Source organism: Cyrtonyx montezumae, unplaced genomic scaffold, assembly GCF_038088225.1.
Source record: "Cyrtonyx montezumae isolate F1298 unplaced genomic scaffold, pur_monq_1.0 scaffold_17, whole genome shotgun sequence".
Taxonomy (NCBI): Eukaryota; Metazoa; Chordata; class Aves; order Galliformes; family Odontophoridae; genus Cyrtonyx; species Cyrtonyx montezumae.
This window is the reverse complement of record NW_027071903.1, coordinates 20,998,680-21,013,883: the sequence shown is the minus strand read 5'-3', so window position 1 is coordinate 21,013,883 and position 15,204 is coordinate 20,998,680. Positions and strand designations below refer to the sequence as shown.

Here is a 15,204-nt window from a genome sequence, read left to right as displayed (position 1 = left end):
GTGGGAGTCCATCAGTGGTTTTGCTCAAAGGCAGAGGGCTAACATGCATCAGGAGTTCTTCCTTCACGGGATCTTGGTGTTCCTGGTGGAGCTGTTCTGGCCCCCTCAAGCACCATAGCGTTTGCCTGACCCTTTAAAGAAAAAAAGCATCCCTTTCTTAAGTCTTCCACTTGCGTTTTAACTTGCTTTTCAGCAGTAATGGAAACAGTTATGAGCTTTGGGTAGCCTGGAGTCCAGTGCTCTTGCTGTCATGGCCTTACTTGTGAGCCTTTTCCTCACTCAAGAGTGAGCAGAGCAAAACTCAGTTTGCGACAGCTGTAATGCTCAGTGCTAAGACTGCTGTTGGGCCAGTGACCACAAGACTTTGTGCGTCTCTTTTTAAGCCATATGTGTGCTTATGACTTCCTTTTTAGGGAACATCTGCAAAGGAGGACTGTGGGTTGCTTTGTATGAAGAAGTGCTTTTAGAAAGATGCGTTTCAGAAATTTTTCTGTCCCTCTCCCTACATAAGTCCTACCATGTAATCACTTTTCTATGTTAGATAGTGAGGAAATCACTTAGGCTATGGAACATCTTTGAAAACAGGAGATGGAGCGAGGGGCAAAACAGTAAGAGACCTCTTTCCAAATGTCCTTCATGGGAAAGGGTCCTTTCAAATTTAGGTTTTATTCCTTAATGAATCGTTTTTTACTGTAATTGCTGTGCCCAGCACTTGCAGCTGATTGATTTTTTTTCATTTAAGCTGCCTGGGAAGCTGTTTTCTTGCTGCTGAAAAGAACTGCACAAAGCACACAAACGCTTCTTGCTTTTGTAGTTCCAGTAGCACGTAAAAATAGCAGTGGCCCAGTTATGAGAAGAGCATCCTTAACTGGAGCAGTAAGGAGTTGCAAGGGAGCAGGGGTTTCTCTAAATGGCTCGTATTTATTAAGTGAGATACGGTTGAGGGAAACCCTCTTGGTCTCTGCCAGATCTAGAAGCTGAAGTGTACAGGGAAATTAACACTTAGAATTTCTGTAAAAGGCCACGTGTTATAATATACCTGTGTTGAAGGTGCAAGTCTGCTTTGAAGCTCTTAGTCCATAGGATAAGTTTAAATATGTAACCTAAAATCTCAGCTGCTAAATTCTTTGCTTTGGTCAGCTTTTACTCATTGTTTCCCCCCAGAAAAAAAAGCTATGCTTTTCCTGAGAGCCCCTTTCAGCCTATGGAAGGCTGGGAATTGCACGTGTTAAGGAATTTTACACTGTAAGGCTCTTAGAAGAATGTAAGATTCTTGAATATTCACCCTGTTGTGTGGTCTTTGCAGGCAATGTTAGTCTGCTTTTTAAAATGTATAAAAGGGCAACTACACCTCCTCTGGCATCCCCTCTTTCAGATCCCAGTAGAGGAAGGGGTTGGTGCTTTTTGCTTGTTCCCTTGTCATCTGCAGTCAGCTTAGCCAAAAATAATTGGGAACTCCCTCAAAGTAAAGAAATGAGTTAGAAGACGCTCTGAATTCTTTTGCAGCTTTGGAGGAGGTGTGGTGGCTGCCTTTGATGCGAGCACTTAGCAAATCTTTTAACTGCCTGAAACAACAGAAATGAGTCTCAACTGAAGGTACACAGTTCCGTAGCACTCCCCTGTGTGTGCTTGCTGCAGGAGTGTTTTAAGTTTGCTAAGGATGATCCCTTATTCCTTCAGGTGGACTCTTCTCTCAGTGTCCTGCTGCTGTTTGAGGCTGTTATGTTCCTTTTAATTTATGGAGATTTATGTGAGATGACGGTATCTTGGGGTGGAGCTCTTGTTTTAACTGAGAATAAAACAGTGTGCAAAGCTGAGCTGTGCTATATGTGAACTGCTTCAGGTAGTTTGTTCCTGATCCTGGCTCTCAGAGTGAAAAATATCTGAAGTTGACCTCAGATAAGTCATTTATTATCACTCTTAACACAACAGCATTTGCTTACACCGCTTGTGTAACTGTTCAGCCTCAGATGCTATCTCAGTGTGTTCTGTGTAGGTGATCCATTCACAGGTGAAGTTGTCCTAGTTGCTCTTCGCAGCAGCTTATCATTATTGAATTATATTTATTAATTTACACCTGCCAATTAATGTCCTCATCTGATGAACATCTGAGTTTCGGAGGGAAGCTTAGCAAGCAAGTTGGCAAACTTAGTGTATACATTAAAATGGAAGTGTACAGCACTTGAGTTTCTGTTGTTTAATGCTCACTGATGACCTCTCACTTCCTGTACGGAGGGGGCTAAATTAGTGCCTGTGCAAAACAGGTATGCGTGTTATGGGCAGTGCCCATGTGTGATAGCAAGCCAGGTGGACCAAGAGGAGGAGAAAGGGCTCGGTATTATCATGTGACTGTCACCTGTTTGGTGGTGCTGCCTTTCCTTTATTAATTTTCAATGAGTAAAATGGCTCTCCAGCCATTTTGAGAATCCATTCAAATGGGCAGACAGGATAGAAACATCAGCCACACCTTTCCTTGCTGCCAGGGCTGGGGACTCAAGTCTGACTTTGAAAGCACATGTAGAGCTGTGTTAGCAGTATTATGAAGCAGTGATGATACGAGTAAGTGGCTCAAGTCTGGTGTCAGGATAGAAGGTGCAGTCAACTGCACAACACTGAGAAGGACGAAATGATGCAGTGAATTCATGCGATAAGCTGACATGTTCTCTGTCATTGCAGTACTTTACTGGCCTAGAGTGTGGACACAAGTTCTGTATGCAGTGCTGGAGTGAATATTTGACTACCAAAATAATGGAGGAAGGCATGGGACAGGTAAAATGTCAACTTGTGCACCCTATGTTTACTGAAAATTGTCGGGAAGAGGAAAGTTCTTCCTCAATTAAAAACAAACAAAAACAAAACAAACCCACAGAAGAGCAATGACAAAACCCTCACACCTTGTAACTTTGGAGGTTGCAGTCTTTACCATGAGAGAGGCTGAAGGGAACTGCATGAAGTTGGTGCGTGCATCTTTGCTGTGAGTGGGAGGAATCATGCTGTGCGCGGTGGAACATCTGGGATGTGATGATAAAGCCACTCTACTGTGTTTGTTATGGATTGGAGAGAAGTCTGTTGCCTTGAAATTCTTTGTGATACAAAAATAACACTGTTCACAAAAATCACCCTTCTGGTTTTTTTTCCAGACCATTTCATGCCCTGCTCATGGCTGTGATATCTTAGTTGATGACAATACAGTTATGTAAGTATGAGAGCTACTACTTCTTGGCTTTTCTCTCTCTTTTCATTCTGTTATTAATGTGCTATTCTAATGTTATAAACAGCTGTGCAGAACTTCAGTGTACCACTGAGGTTGGTGCTGAAGTGTCTGTTTTGATACCTAAACTTCCTGTTTAGGTCTGAGAACTGCATGTCACACTATGTGAGGGAAGGACTCCTTGACCAATTTGGTCATCAAGACAGTAGAATCAAAATTAGGCAGTCTTTCCAAACCCTGTTTAACTGCGTGTTTTGTTTCCTTCAGTTCATGTAGGAATTTGACTTCTCACCTAGGTCAACCTGCTGGTTCACCAGGTCCTATTGCTGTAGTTAATAGCTGAGTCACAGGAAGTTGGTGCTGTGTACAGTGCGATGTAGGGGATGTTTTATGCCCTCTGATAGAAGCAGTTGACCCTCAGACGTAAGATTTGATTAAACTGCTATGTCAGCCTGTGTCACTTTGCTTATTAACTTGTCTGGCTGAAGGATGACTGCTTGTACATGGCAAAACAATGAATGAGCTTTGAGCTTCCTTCTCTTTTATATTGGGTGATGTTATTACGTGAGTAATATCCTTCATAATACTGAACCTTGATTAAGTTCATTTGAATTCTTCATGCTAAAAAGCATCTAAACAGGAGCTCATTTTCTGTTACCTTACTCCTTCCTTCCTGAAGTATGACTCACTCATTGATACTAATTTGCTGTTTTTTCTATCAGTTTCTCCCAGACTGGTGACTTCCCATCTCCCCCTGTGCAAGCAGCTCTGTTACTCATAGTGTGTAGGCTGCAGGGAAGTGAACGAGCTGAAATGCTCTCATGCCTCGTTTCAGACTGGGTTGTGGAGTTCAGTGAGTGGAAACTAAACTGAAGTTGTCAACTCTTGATTGAGATTTTTGTTTTCTGGAGTCTGAACCTGACTCGTGGTGTGGCATGCTCTTGGCAGGAAGTTTCTCAAGGATGTTCTTGATTAGAACAGTTTGTGAATAAGTGCTCTTCAAATAAGCAGCTGAAGGTGTTGGAATCTGCAGAGATGGTGGTGGCAGTAGCAGGATGGGAGAGGAGGGGAGCAGCACTGGCTTTCTGCTGTGCTGTTGTGCAATATTTAACAGTAGGTTTGATGACCCCAGTGGTTTGCTTCTTTGTTACTACAATAGCAAGAACCACAGCCATGTGCTGTGGGGTTCTCTCACCTAGAAACAGCAGGGGCTTCGGACAATAGAATGGCACTCGTTCACTGAAGTGAACAAGCTTTCCTTATGTAAGTGGGACTTGATATGGTGGTGAAAACCCACCTTTCCCTGTTCTTATGGGGTGTTCTTGGGATTTCTGGGGGGAGGGAGGTGCATCTTCTGTGAAATCCTCATGTTGTGCTTGAAAATCAAAGATGGTAATCTGCAGCAGTTTTACTAAATGGCAAGAACAAAGACATAAGTAATACCATCTGGAATCTGCACCCCCCCCTTTCCCCTCCAGTGTGCTTTTCTCTTTTTAGATCTTTTTCTTTTACAAATCCTCTAGCTCTAGGCTTCCAAGCTATGGAAGCCTAAGTGCAGTGCGCACTGTCGAGAGACATTTAGAGCTTCCTTGTCTGTCACATAGGTTAGATAGGCCAAATTACTCGTTTATTCCTTTCTCAGTACTTTCCCTCAACAAAGCAGTACATGTGTAAGCTACGTTCCCTGTATACAAGTCCAAGCTGAGCAATCCAGATGACTTGCCTTGTGAGTTTTCAGCTAGCAGATTAATTGTTGGTGTTTGCCTTACTCCTGTTCTTGTTGAGCAGAAGCAGGGAGGCTTAGGAAGGTCCCTTTCAGCTCTTTGGAGACCTTCAGGCCAGCTGCATGCAGTCTACTTCTAGCCCTTGTTCACCCTCGCTAACGATGCTGGAATCGCTTTAAATTTACATGCAGAGTAAAGGATAACTGCTGTCTTCAGATGAATTTGAAATCATGTCAGTGTGTAGTATTTTTTCAGAACTAGTTACCAAAGGAGATGAAGAGATGATACTTTTCTTGCAAGCAGCTTTCTTTTCCCACCTGGTCCCTTCAGTGAGGATGACTCTTTGTATCTTAGCTTGTGGAAGAATGGACCCAAGGGATGGTTGTGGACACTGGGAATGGATTTAATTTCTTAATTTGTCTACTTTATTGTTTGTGGGGAAAAAAAATAGTACTTGGCAAAACAGGTGAGGGTGTTGCCACAAACTGGTCTAGGGAGCTTGGTAAGCAAAGGTGTACTCTTTGTGCTAGGTATGGCATTACACCTCACTTACATCCTAGTTCCTGATGAGTGAAATAAATGTCACTGATAAAACCTACAGTGTTTTTTGTTTTTTTTTAATGTTTTAGAAACGTATGTATTAAGTAAGAAAGTGAGTCTTGGGATTCAAATTACAGGTTGAAATTATTTTGTTTCCGTTTTTGGTTTGTTTCATTCTGACATTGCAGGTTTGTCATGGACAAGGGCCTGATGAGGTGCTTTGTCAGATGATTTGTTTTTATTTTAGCACTGGGAATTTGGCTGTCACGTGCTTTGTTTATGTAATAACCAGCCTGTCATTTGTCGAGGAGCTCCCCAGACTGCTCAGGGCTAGGGTTTATGCAACATCCCAGAGTCACGTGCTGTTCTTTACTGCATGTTGGCATGATAACATGCAAGAGCACACTTGATTCTGGTTGTACCCTGAAATGGTGTATTAATTGCAGTATTAATGTGGTATGGCTGAATCAAGCTGAACTCCAGTTTAATTTAAAACAGAAATACCACAAAGCATGTCCAGCTGTATGTTATGAGGCTTCATAAATGCAGAAGATGTTTCTTTCATAACTGAAGGATGTATAGAGTAGTCTTCAGCAGTATGTAGTTAACTTACAATGCATATAGCATGGATAGTCTGCACATACTTGCTGGGTCTGTGTGGGCAGGAGAGAAGTGGTCACTGTGCTCTTAAAGGATTCCTATCTGCCTAGTTTTCATCTGCTCTCTTCCCTTTGAGCTGACTTAATGCTGGTGCTGTGTATGCCCTCTGTGATGTGGAATTTAAATCGGTTTTGAATTTAAACTTTTTTTATTGTGAATACAACAGATTAAAACCACATTGACTTTAAAACTGAAGTGGTGGCATTCCTTTGAAATGCAGATAACATTGGATCTACCAAAGTTAATGCAGCACTTCTGAAGACTTGTGAAGAAGTTAGACACAAAATAGTGTTTTATGGATGGGCTGGTGAAGCTGTTTGCTCTGGTTCTTGGTCTCTCAAGAAAGTGTTTTTTAAATGAAAGTCATCCTTGCTCTTGAGAGGGTAGTTCTCCTGGACTACGTGAGCTTTCTATACGATTCTGTAATTAATATTAGAAGTTAAATGCCTGTCAATTTCATAATAAGAATAAATAGCAAATACAAAAAAGAAACCTGCAACCATAGAAAGAAGAATCAAAATCATTTGTCTTGACTTTGTCTGTATAGGGGAGAAGGGAGCTTTCTACTACAAACATAAATTTTCTTTTCTGCAGGCGTCTGATCACAGATTCCAAGGTGAAATTAAAGTACCAGCATTTAATAACCAATAGTTTTGTAGAGGTGAGTTTTGATTTGCCTTTTTTTCTTGCTTGTGTACTGAACCAGAGTGAGACTTGTTCATAACTGTAGAGCAGGTTTTCTTTTGTGTGGTCTCTGATCAAATCTAACTGCAAATTAAAGCCAGGGGTTGTTTTATAGCCCATTTAGTTGCAGGTGTAGTTGTAGGAAAATAGTCAAGAAAATCAGTAAGATTACAGAGGTGTTACACAAAGATATGGTAAATATCTGTAGATAAAGAGATTACAAGAGCTATTCAGTGTTCATTTCCTTAGGAGCACTTAATGTTTACGGTTCTTGAATGTTACCTCAAATGCTTCAGACTGAAAATCATGAAACACCATTCTATGAAGAATAGCATGCCTTAAACATTTGTTGTTTGAAGTAAAGCTGCGAAAAGTCTTTTAGCAAAATAGTACTAGTGTCACTGCTCCCAAAGCACCATTCTCAAAGTTTGTTTTGATTTTGAAGACTTATCTCTGTCCTTATGTCCTGGCTGTATGTGTTCAAATCCACTGTATTCTGCTTTTTTGCTTTATTTCATAGTGTAATCGACTGTTAAAATGGTGTCCTGCCCCAGACTGCCATCATGTTGTTAAAGTCCAGTATCCTGATGCTAAACCTGTTCGCTGCAAATGTGGACGTCAGTTTTGGTAAGAACACTGAAGTGCCTTTCACTTTGAAAGCGTTAGTAAAATGAAATAATGAAAGCTAATAGAAGTTAATAATTAGTGAACTCAAGTGTCTTTCCCAAATGAGAGCCTTTTGTTCACCACCTTTATTTATAAGGCAGCTAATTTACTTTGCAAGGTTACCGGAGTTGCTAGAAGGAAAATAAATCCCCGTTGAATCTAACATTAATACTCAGATTGGTGAATGTAGTGTGTATCCAAATTGAGTTGTGGGATTTGAGGTTTTATTGTTTTTTGGTGTGGGTAATGTTTCCTTGGGGTTTTCCATATTCTTTCAGCAGAGCCACTCAGAAGAAAACTCCTATATGTTAAACAAGTTAAATAAAAGTATAGCTATGTACTATATTTGCTATTAACCCATTTCTTTCACTTACAGCTTTAACTGTGGTGAAAACTGGCACGATCCTGTTAAATGCAAGGTGAGCATCTCAAAGTTCTTTGGTAAGTGTGTGACTTCAAAACATTTACAGTCAACTTATGTGCAAGGCAAGCAGAAATGAAGTGCAAGCTTTGCAATTGCTCACATTGAGAAGCATTTTAGTTCACCTGTTCAGATGGTAACATGAAAAGAATTAGAGAAGTCTTCCTGGATGCCTCTAGGATGCTTCACTTTGTGAACTTCAGCCACCTGGGGAAGTGCCTGGAGGAGAAGGATGTTCTGGATGAGACCCTCAAGAAAAACTGGGAAGCTTTAGAAGTGAATGCTTTGCTTACAAAGCATTACAAGGGTGTTCTCACACTCAGTGTTTCTGTAGGTGCTCAGGGCTTCCACCGGGCTGTGGTTAGTGGCGTGGAGGGAGTTGGGTCCTGGTTCTGGGACCTGTTTTCATACAGTGTATGCTGCTATTTCTTGTGGAGCTGTCCAAAGCTGTAATAAAACCTGGGATCCCATGGCCCAGTGTGGAGCTCACAAACATATTCTGTTTGAGAGCAGTCTGTGTCCGTCCCCTGTGATGAGTGCAAAAGACTTTCCCATGGAATGGGAAGGAAGCATCACCAAAGGTGTAGTGCATTCTCTGGAAAGACCAGCCAAGCCGTGTAGTCAGTTATCTCAGTGGTGCAAGCAGGTTTTGTAACTTGTGTTTGCTTGATATAGCTATGCTTCCTCTAAGGTTAGGAAGAACAAACCTAAGTACATGGCCAGGACACTAATGATCAGAGTAAATCCTAAGGAAAGTCTTAAGACTTGATGTAAAGTTAACACAGAGCATCTGACTGTGAGCTTTGCAAATCACTGTTAAAATACTTCTGACAGGCTCACATGAAGTTTTTCTTAGTTGAACTTAAGAGCTTTCAACTCATTGCCAAAGTGTTGGTGCATCAGCTGCATTGTGATGGTGCAGCAGGAAACATCTGCAACTAAATTGACTGCTGTTTGCACTGCTTTCCAGTATCCCTCCACTGTTCTCTCTACCCAATTTACAGCAATTCAGACCCCAGAAGATAATCTGATTTAGGAATAGTAATAATGGCTTAGAGTTCTTATCCTTTCTTCTCTCCTGGTATGTATCTGTAGAGAGACAGAAGATTTTTATCTGCTAAAGGAAGCTTTGTGAAGTCACACCTCATTGTGGTAGCATTCAGCTCGTATGCGGCTGTGCATTCCTTGCCTTCACCTTAATGTAAGGAGCTCGCTTTGGAACCTTTACAGTTCCTCAGTTTTAACTTCTCCTTCATTTTTCTGACAGTGGTTAAAGAAATGGATTAAGAAGTGTGATGATGACAGTGAAACTTCTAATTGGATTGCAGCAAACACAAAGGTGAGGGTTTTTTCCATGTATTTTATATGCACTATCAGATTGAAAGAAGAATGGCAATCTAATTCCTCAGTTCTAAGGATTGCTTTTTTTTTTTTTTTTTGCTGTATGTCATGAAGAACAAACATTAAAATACAGTCAGTGCTTGTTTGAAGTGGAGTTGTAGGTGTTACTGCCTCAAGTCAGGTGAGGTTCTTCAGGTTAAATAGGTTTGTTCGTGTAGGAGAGTTGATTGGAGTCCTAAAGGAAACTAAGGTTTCAAGCCTCGGGGCTCCTGTCTGGTGCTGATGGCTTCCCTAAGCAAATCAGTGCTTCACTCCAAGTGTGTGAAGCATGTTAACACCACCTGTGGCTTGATTTGCCTGTGATAATTTACATCTGCCTTTAAATCCCCTGGGCTGGTCTCATGAGGAGTTGTTCATTTCCGCTGGGCATCACTCCAGATAGAGCCTGGCAGAACAGCTGTTAGGATTTTATTATGTAAATGTCTTCATTCCAGCTAGTTCAACTTTGCATGGAACTTCAGCCTGTCTGCATTTGTTTGATTTGGGAAGAATAAAAGCAGGGGTTGGCACAGTAGGGAGGAAACAAAAGAAGCAGATGCCACTGGGGGCCAAGAGCAGACCTGGGTCTTGTGGCTGCCAGAGGGGTGGAAGAAGGTGGGGAGAGTGTGAGGAAATGGCTGCTTTGTTTTCTTAGCTCTGTTGTGTAACTGGTCAGTGGTATTGTTTGCAGCAGTGCTGCTTCTTTCTGGGACTAGCTGCGTGTTTTTCATTGAGCTGGAATGTTGTATTATGGTGAAAGCAGAAACACCCATCAGTGAAATGCACAGTTAAGATCATGCTGAAATTGTGCAGCCTGTTGCTTTCTTCTGTTTCGTGGGCTAAGATTTGTGTGGTCTGTGCTTGGAGGCTGAGCGTTGCTCAATGAGCGTGGCTTTTTCTGGGAATAGTGAGCTCAGAGATTAATTGTAGCTCCAGAGCTAAATCATGTTTACTCAAAGTTTGCTTGTTCTTCAGATGTTGCTGATATCAAACCTGAGGAAGAAGAGCCAAATAACTTGGAAAACATGCAGCTTTTTTAGCCTTGGGACCGAAATGTTTGGAATATTGCCATCTTGCAGCCTTAGTTTTCTTGTGACTGACCCTTTGGGAGTCAGGTGGGCATCTGTTGCCCTCAAGGTGTTACTGGTCATAGTTTTAAGGGCTCTCCATACTATCATTTTAGAACCAGCGTCTAGACTTTGTCATCAAGGAGCCACACTGGCAATATTTAAAGCACAGCTCAGAAGTAGGATTGAATGTCAGGAACAATAACTCTTTTTGTGGGAAACACCCATCCAGAGGATGGTGAAGAGAGGAAATGAATGTGGCCAAGCCATGCTGGCATCAGCTCAGCTTATCTTTTAGTTCCTGTAGTTTGGTGTCAGGGGCAGAAGAGCTGTTCTCTTGAACATCCCTGTCTAAGCTACTTCCTCTAATCCACACAAGATGCAAGAAAATGCTTTGAAGCCCAAGTGCATTGAATTTCTTCACTTAGAAAAACCTAAAAGGGAATTGAATCGGATGTTGTCAAATGTCAGACACCATTTTCAGTATGTTTTTGTTGTTCCTGCAGTGTGTATTTCTGTCATTTGAGTTCTCTGAGCGTGGCCCTGAGCTGCAGTCCTATCCCATGTATTCTCTCTTCAGGGAAGAAGGCTTCCCAGTGTACTGTGGTAGAGATGTAATCAAAAACACCAGTCTTCCTGGAGCGTGTGTGCTTGAATCTGGGTAATCCTTTGCCGCAGGAGAATGTGAGGTAGGCTTATTCCAGTGTGTCCTGGGAGACAGAACAGGGAAGGCACATCAGGCAGTTGTATGAGAGAGGAGAAAAGAACTGAATTGGTTTCTGTTGACAAACTGGAGTGATGTGACATGTTTTTTGATGAGTTTTGTGGAGTGAGATGAATGATAAGTGAGTTTGAGGAGTGAGTTTTGTGGTCTCCAGTATAAATAATATTATTTGTACTTAGGATGCCTCTGTGCTATTTTTTTTCTGCTTATATAAAGGATCACAGCCCTCGCAGTAGCATGGGCTGGAGTCAGTGGCCTTGTACAAAGATGAGCTCTGTTTGCATGTGAGATCTGTAGAACTGAATTAGAGCTGAAGCCTGTACATGTGTTATCAAGCCTTTAATTCTCAGACTTTTTGCTGACAGAAGGGTTGAAGTGTCCAAGGTTTTGCATTTCTTTTTCTCACTTCCTTCTACAAACTTGGTTCTTAAATAGTTGCTTTCTTGGATAAACGAGGCAGCTTTCTGGTGCTGTTTGGTTCCTGTGGTTTAGGGAACAAAGAAACCATGCAGATCAACTACTGTCTAACCTTCAAAGGATGAATGAAGAAAAACACAGAATTTGGATGTTTGTGTGTATTTTGGACTCATAACGTGTATCAGGACAGCCTGAGAGGAGCCTAGGAGGGAGAAGGAGAAAAAAACCACTGTAACATGGGTTTGCAATGGGATTTTTTTATATTAGTCTTTCAGCATCTTTCAGTACTAAGGGAAGAAGAAAGACATTAACAATCTTGTCTTCACCCAAGGCACTGTTTTTTGATGCGGAATTAAAATGATGGTAATGAAAGTTGTAGTATCAGATCAACAAGTGCCCCTACCTTAGCACTTCTGGCTCCTGGCATGTCACCATCATGTTATCTTCTGGTCTAGACAGGACTTGAACATCTGATGTTCAAAAAAAAAACCAGTTTTTTCTTAATCCTTCACAAAAGCTGTTGGGCTTAAAAAGAGCAATGCTCCAAGAGAGGGACAGTGGCAGTACCCATTTCTCTTCCATTTTCAGGTCACTTTTAATGCCTGAACATGTACAGTCTCTGTACTTTCTGGAAGCCCTGCATTTGTTCTAGTGTGGGGAAATCCTGGCACCCAGCAGGATCCTCCCTGGGCACCAGCAGCTAACTTCGCTCTTTCATTTCTCGCCAGCATGATGTTGTGCCAGAACCACAAGCAGTGTTTACCCCAAGATGTCAGTGCCATCTTTCCTCTCAGATGAGCAGGTGTTGAAAGTATCCTGCTTTGCTCTTCGACTTTAGGTGCTGTCACAGTGTACTGCTTTGCACCAGCTGTAATTAAGATCAGTAGTGTATTTCACTGACATGCTTTATGAAACCTGTGTGGCACTGAGGATTCATCTTTTAGGGTAGGTTAGAGGTGAAGGCGTTGCTGGCAGAGAGGCTGATGTACACTGCTTGCCTCTGGGAGCCCTGGAGGGGGCTAATCTGTTTTGGCTGCACTGACACAAGCAATGTGTTTCTGTTTAGCCTCCTGCTCACTAAGGGGTTTGTGGTGCTTTATGGACACGCAGCTTTTTATGACGAAATAGAGATTGTTCTCCTTTGCTAGGTTTGCCTGGGCTTTTGTTTCAAAGTGCAGGATGTGAGCACATCAAATTTGGGTGGAACGATGTTAATGAGGTCACTTCTGCTTCATGATATAATGGGTAACGTGCACAATAATCTGCTGGTTAAAGAATTTGATTTGCTGGCTATTATTTTGTTGCATGGCTGTAATTCTCAATAAGATTTGCCTTCTCTATCCTCCTTGTGTATAAATCTGCCTCACTCATTTCATGAGTTCATGAGGCTTGAGCAGTTGCTGCTTATTTTGTTATGTTGCTGTTCAGCCTTTCTTTTGTGTGTTCTTCTTATGGGTTTTCCTTAATTTTTAATTATGTTCAACTATGATGAGCTAATCAAGCTGGGCTCTTCACAATTGTAATGGGTTAAACTATAAACTCGAGTCTTGGTGTGTGTGAAGGACTGGAAAAACAAGAGGGGAGAAGACAGGTAGACAGTGTACTGGTTACTGTCTCTCCTACGAGAAACTTTTTTGACTGAGGCTTGTAAAACTGGGTTAATTAATTGGGAACAAGCTTACCTGACTGGATGTTCATCCTATGGACAGCCTAGTGGAACTGGTGTGAGGAGGCCTGCAAATGAGCTACTCTGCTTCATTTACTGTTTGTAGCTGGATAAGCATTGTTGATAGGAAAGAAAGCTGGTCTGGATCTTTTCCCTTCTGTGCTTGCTTGGTGCTTGAACCTATCAGAAGAAAGAGCCAAAAAAAACCCTGAACCAAGCCAAATAACCAGCCAACTCACATGCAGTTTTTCTTACAACGCACATGATCTGCAGAAAGAAGCCTTCATCAAAGTCCTGGAGGCATTCTGCTCCCAGAGCTGAGGAACCTCATCTACATGACAAATCCAGGTTAGGAACTGGGCTTGGTCCTCTTGCTCAGGGTGTGACCTGCTGATGGGATGGAGCGCTGCTGTTTTCTCCTGGCAGGATGGCCGGGAGAGACGCGCTCTCCAATCAAGAGCCCTAATAGCGTGTTGGCTCCCTTCAAAGGAATGGCTGCACCCTTGTTCAGGAAAACCTCCTTGGCTGTGTGGGATGTCATATGCTTCTGCTCAGTCTTTCATTCTTCAAGAGCAAGCATCAGGAGCAGGGCAAGGCTCAGAGAAAACAGAAATGATACCATCACTGAAGAGAGTGGGAATATTAAAATGGCTTGGGTTGGAAGGCCCCTCTGGATGTCATTTTGCTCAGTCCTTCACCTCAGATATTGGCTAACCGTAGTGTTAGGTCAAGCTGCACTAATGAGACTTGAGTTTTGCAATCATTAGGAAGCAAAAGTAGCTCAGAACACTTTGAACTGTGTTGGCCAAAAAGAAGTTGAGGTTTCACGTGAATGTCTTCTCCCTTGTCTGTCTTCTCCTTGTGTAACATGTGTCCTGTCGCTTAAAATACAAACAAGCATGCAAATCTAGCTCATGGTGATACTTGAGACACCTGGAGTGGATGTACAGGACCTATAGGATTCTTTCTTACATAAAAGTAACAGTTGCAGACTGATGAAATGTGTTGGTTACTTCTATACTGCACATGCTCAATACCAAATGTTGGCATAGGAAATGATGCTCTTGATGTCTCCTCTGGTTTGCAGAAGGTAAAGATGAGCTCATTGCTGGTGCATCTGCATGGTGTCACTGTGAGTGAAGTGCTATGGGGACAGGAATGAGTGGCAGAAGAGCTGGACTGCCTTCCTTTACTTGTAGGGGCAGCTCACTGATTTTTTTTACCTTTTTTTTTTTTTGCTGTTCAGGCTTTGTGTATTCAGTATGATAACACAGAAATCATCTTTTTTTTTTCAGTGTTCTACTTGATTATCATTTTAGGAAGTGGCCATATTCTGCAGATCTATGAGAGTGATGTTAATAAATAAATTAAAACAATTTACTTCCCAGAGATTTAACTGTGCAGTGTGTTATGCCTGAAGAGGAAATCCCACCTGAGCTTTTGTAGAAAAGTCTTCAGTGAAGGGTCATGTGAAGGGGAAGAAAGTGGCCTGACGGGAGATGTAGAAATGCTCCAGGAGGGGAATTGTCTTTTTAGTTGGCAGAAGCTTCTTTAAAGCACAATAGGTTTTGGATGCTTTTGGGATGACATTTTACGGCTGGAGGTGTCTCGGATTGATAGCAGTGTGGTACCAGCTCACTGTTGAGCTTGTTTCAGGCTTCAGTGCTGCAGTGAACCAAACACTTGGTGGTGAGGAGAGCCAGATGCCTTCCCCTGGGCAATTATGGATCATCAATCAATACTGCTGTAACTTTGGAGGAGGTTGTGAAAATAACCCATCCAGTTTACTGCTAGGGATGTGTGACAGCAGTGTAGGTGAAGTGTAGGTTCCTCTAGAAGTTTGAGGGTGTTATTTTATTTCTGTCAGGCAGTTCTGATTTTGGTATTGTATGGAAGCGTGACTTGGAAGAGGAACTTGATAATCAAAGGGGAAAAAGGAAGGTCAAGTGTTTCACCTGATGTGTGATGGGAACCCATCTTAACTTTATGAGGTGGTTAAAGGGTAGTGTGTCTAAAAGTTCAGGGACAAAACCTGTTTTGCTTC

General features: G+C 42.0%; 1 protein-coding gene across 1 annotated transcript in view; it reads left to right on the top strand.

Moving 5' to 3' along the window:
* Nucleotides 1-15,204, top strand: part of ARIH1 (ariadne RBR E3 ubiquitin protein ligase 1) — a 49,284-nt gene that overhangs the window by 28,831 nt on the left and 5,249 nt on the right. The window contains exons 4-9 of the mRNA XM_065733670.1: nucleotides 2,677-2,769; nucleotides 3,141-3,196; nucleotides 6,730-6,796; nucleotides 7,340-7,446; nucleotides 7,862-7,904; nucleotides 9,174-9,245. Of these exons, the coding sequence (XP_065589742.1) occupies nucleotides 2,677-2,769; nucleotides 3,141-3,196; nucleotides 6,730-6,796; nucleotides 7,340-7,446; nucleotides 7,862-7,904; nucleotides 9,174-9,245 (438 nt within the window). The remainder of the gene's footprint in view (nucleotides 1-2,676; nucleotides 2,770-3,140; nucleotides 3,197-6,729; nucleotides 6,797-7,339; nucleotides 7,447-7,861; nucleotides 7,905-9,173; nucleotides 9,246-15,204) is intronic.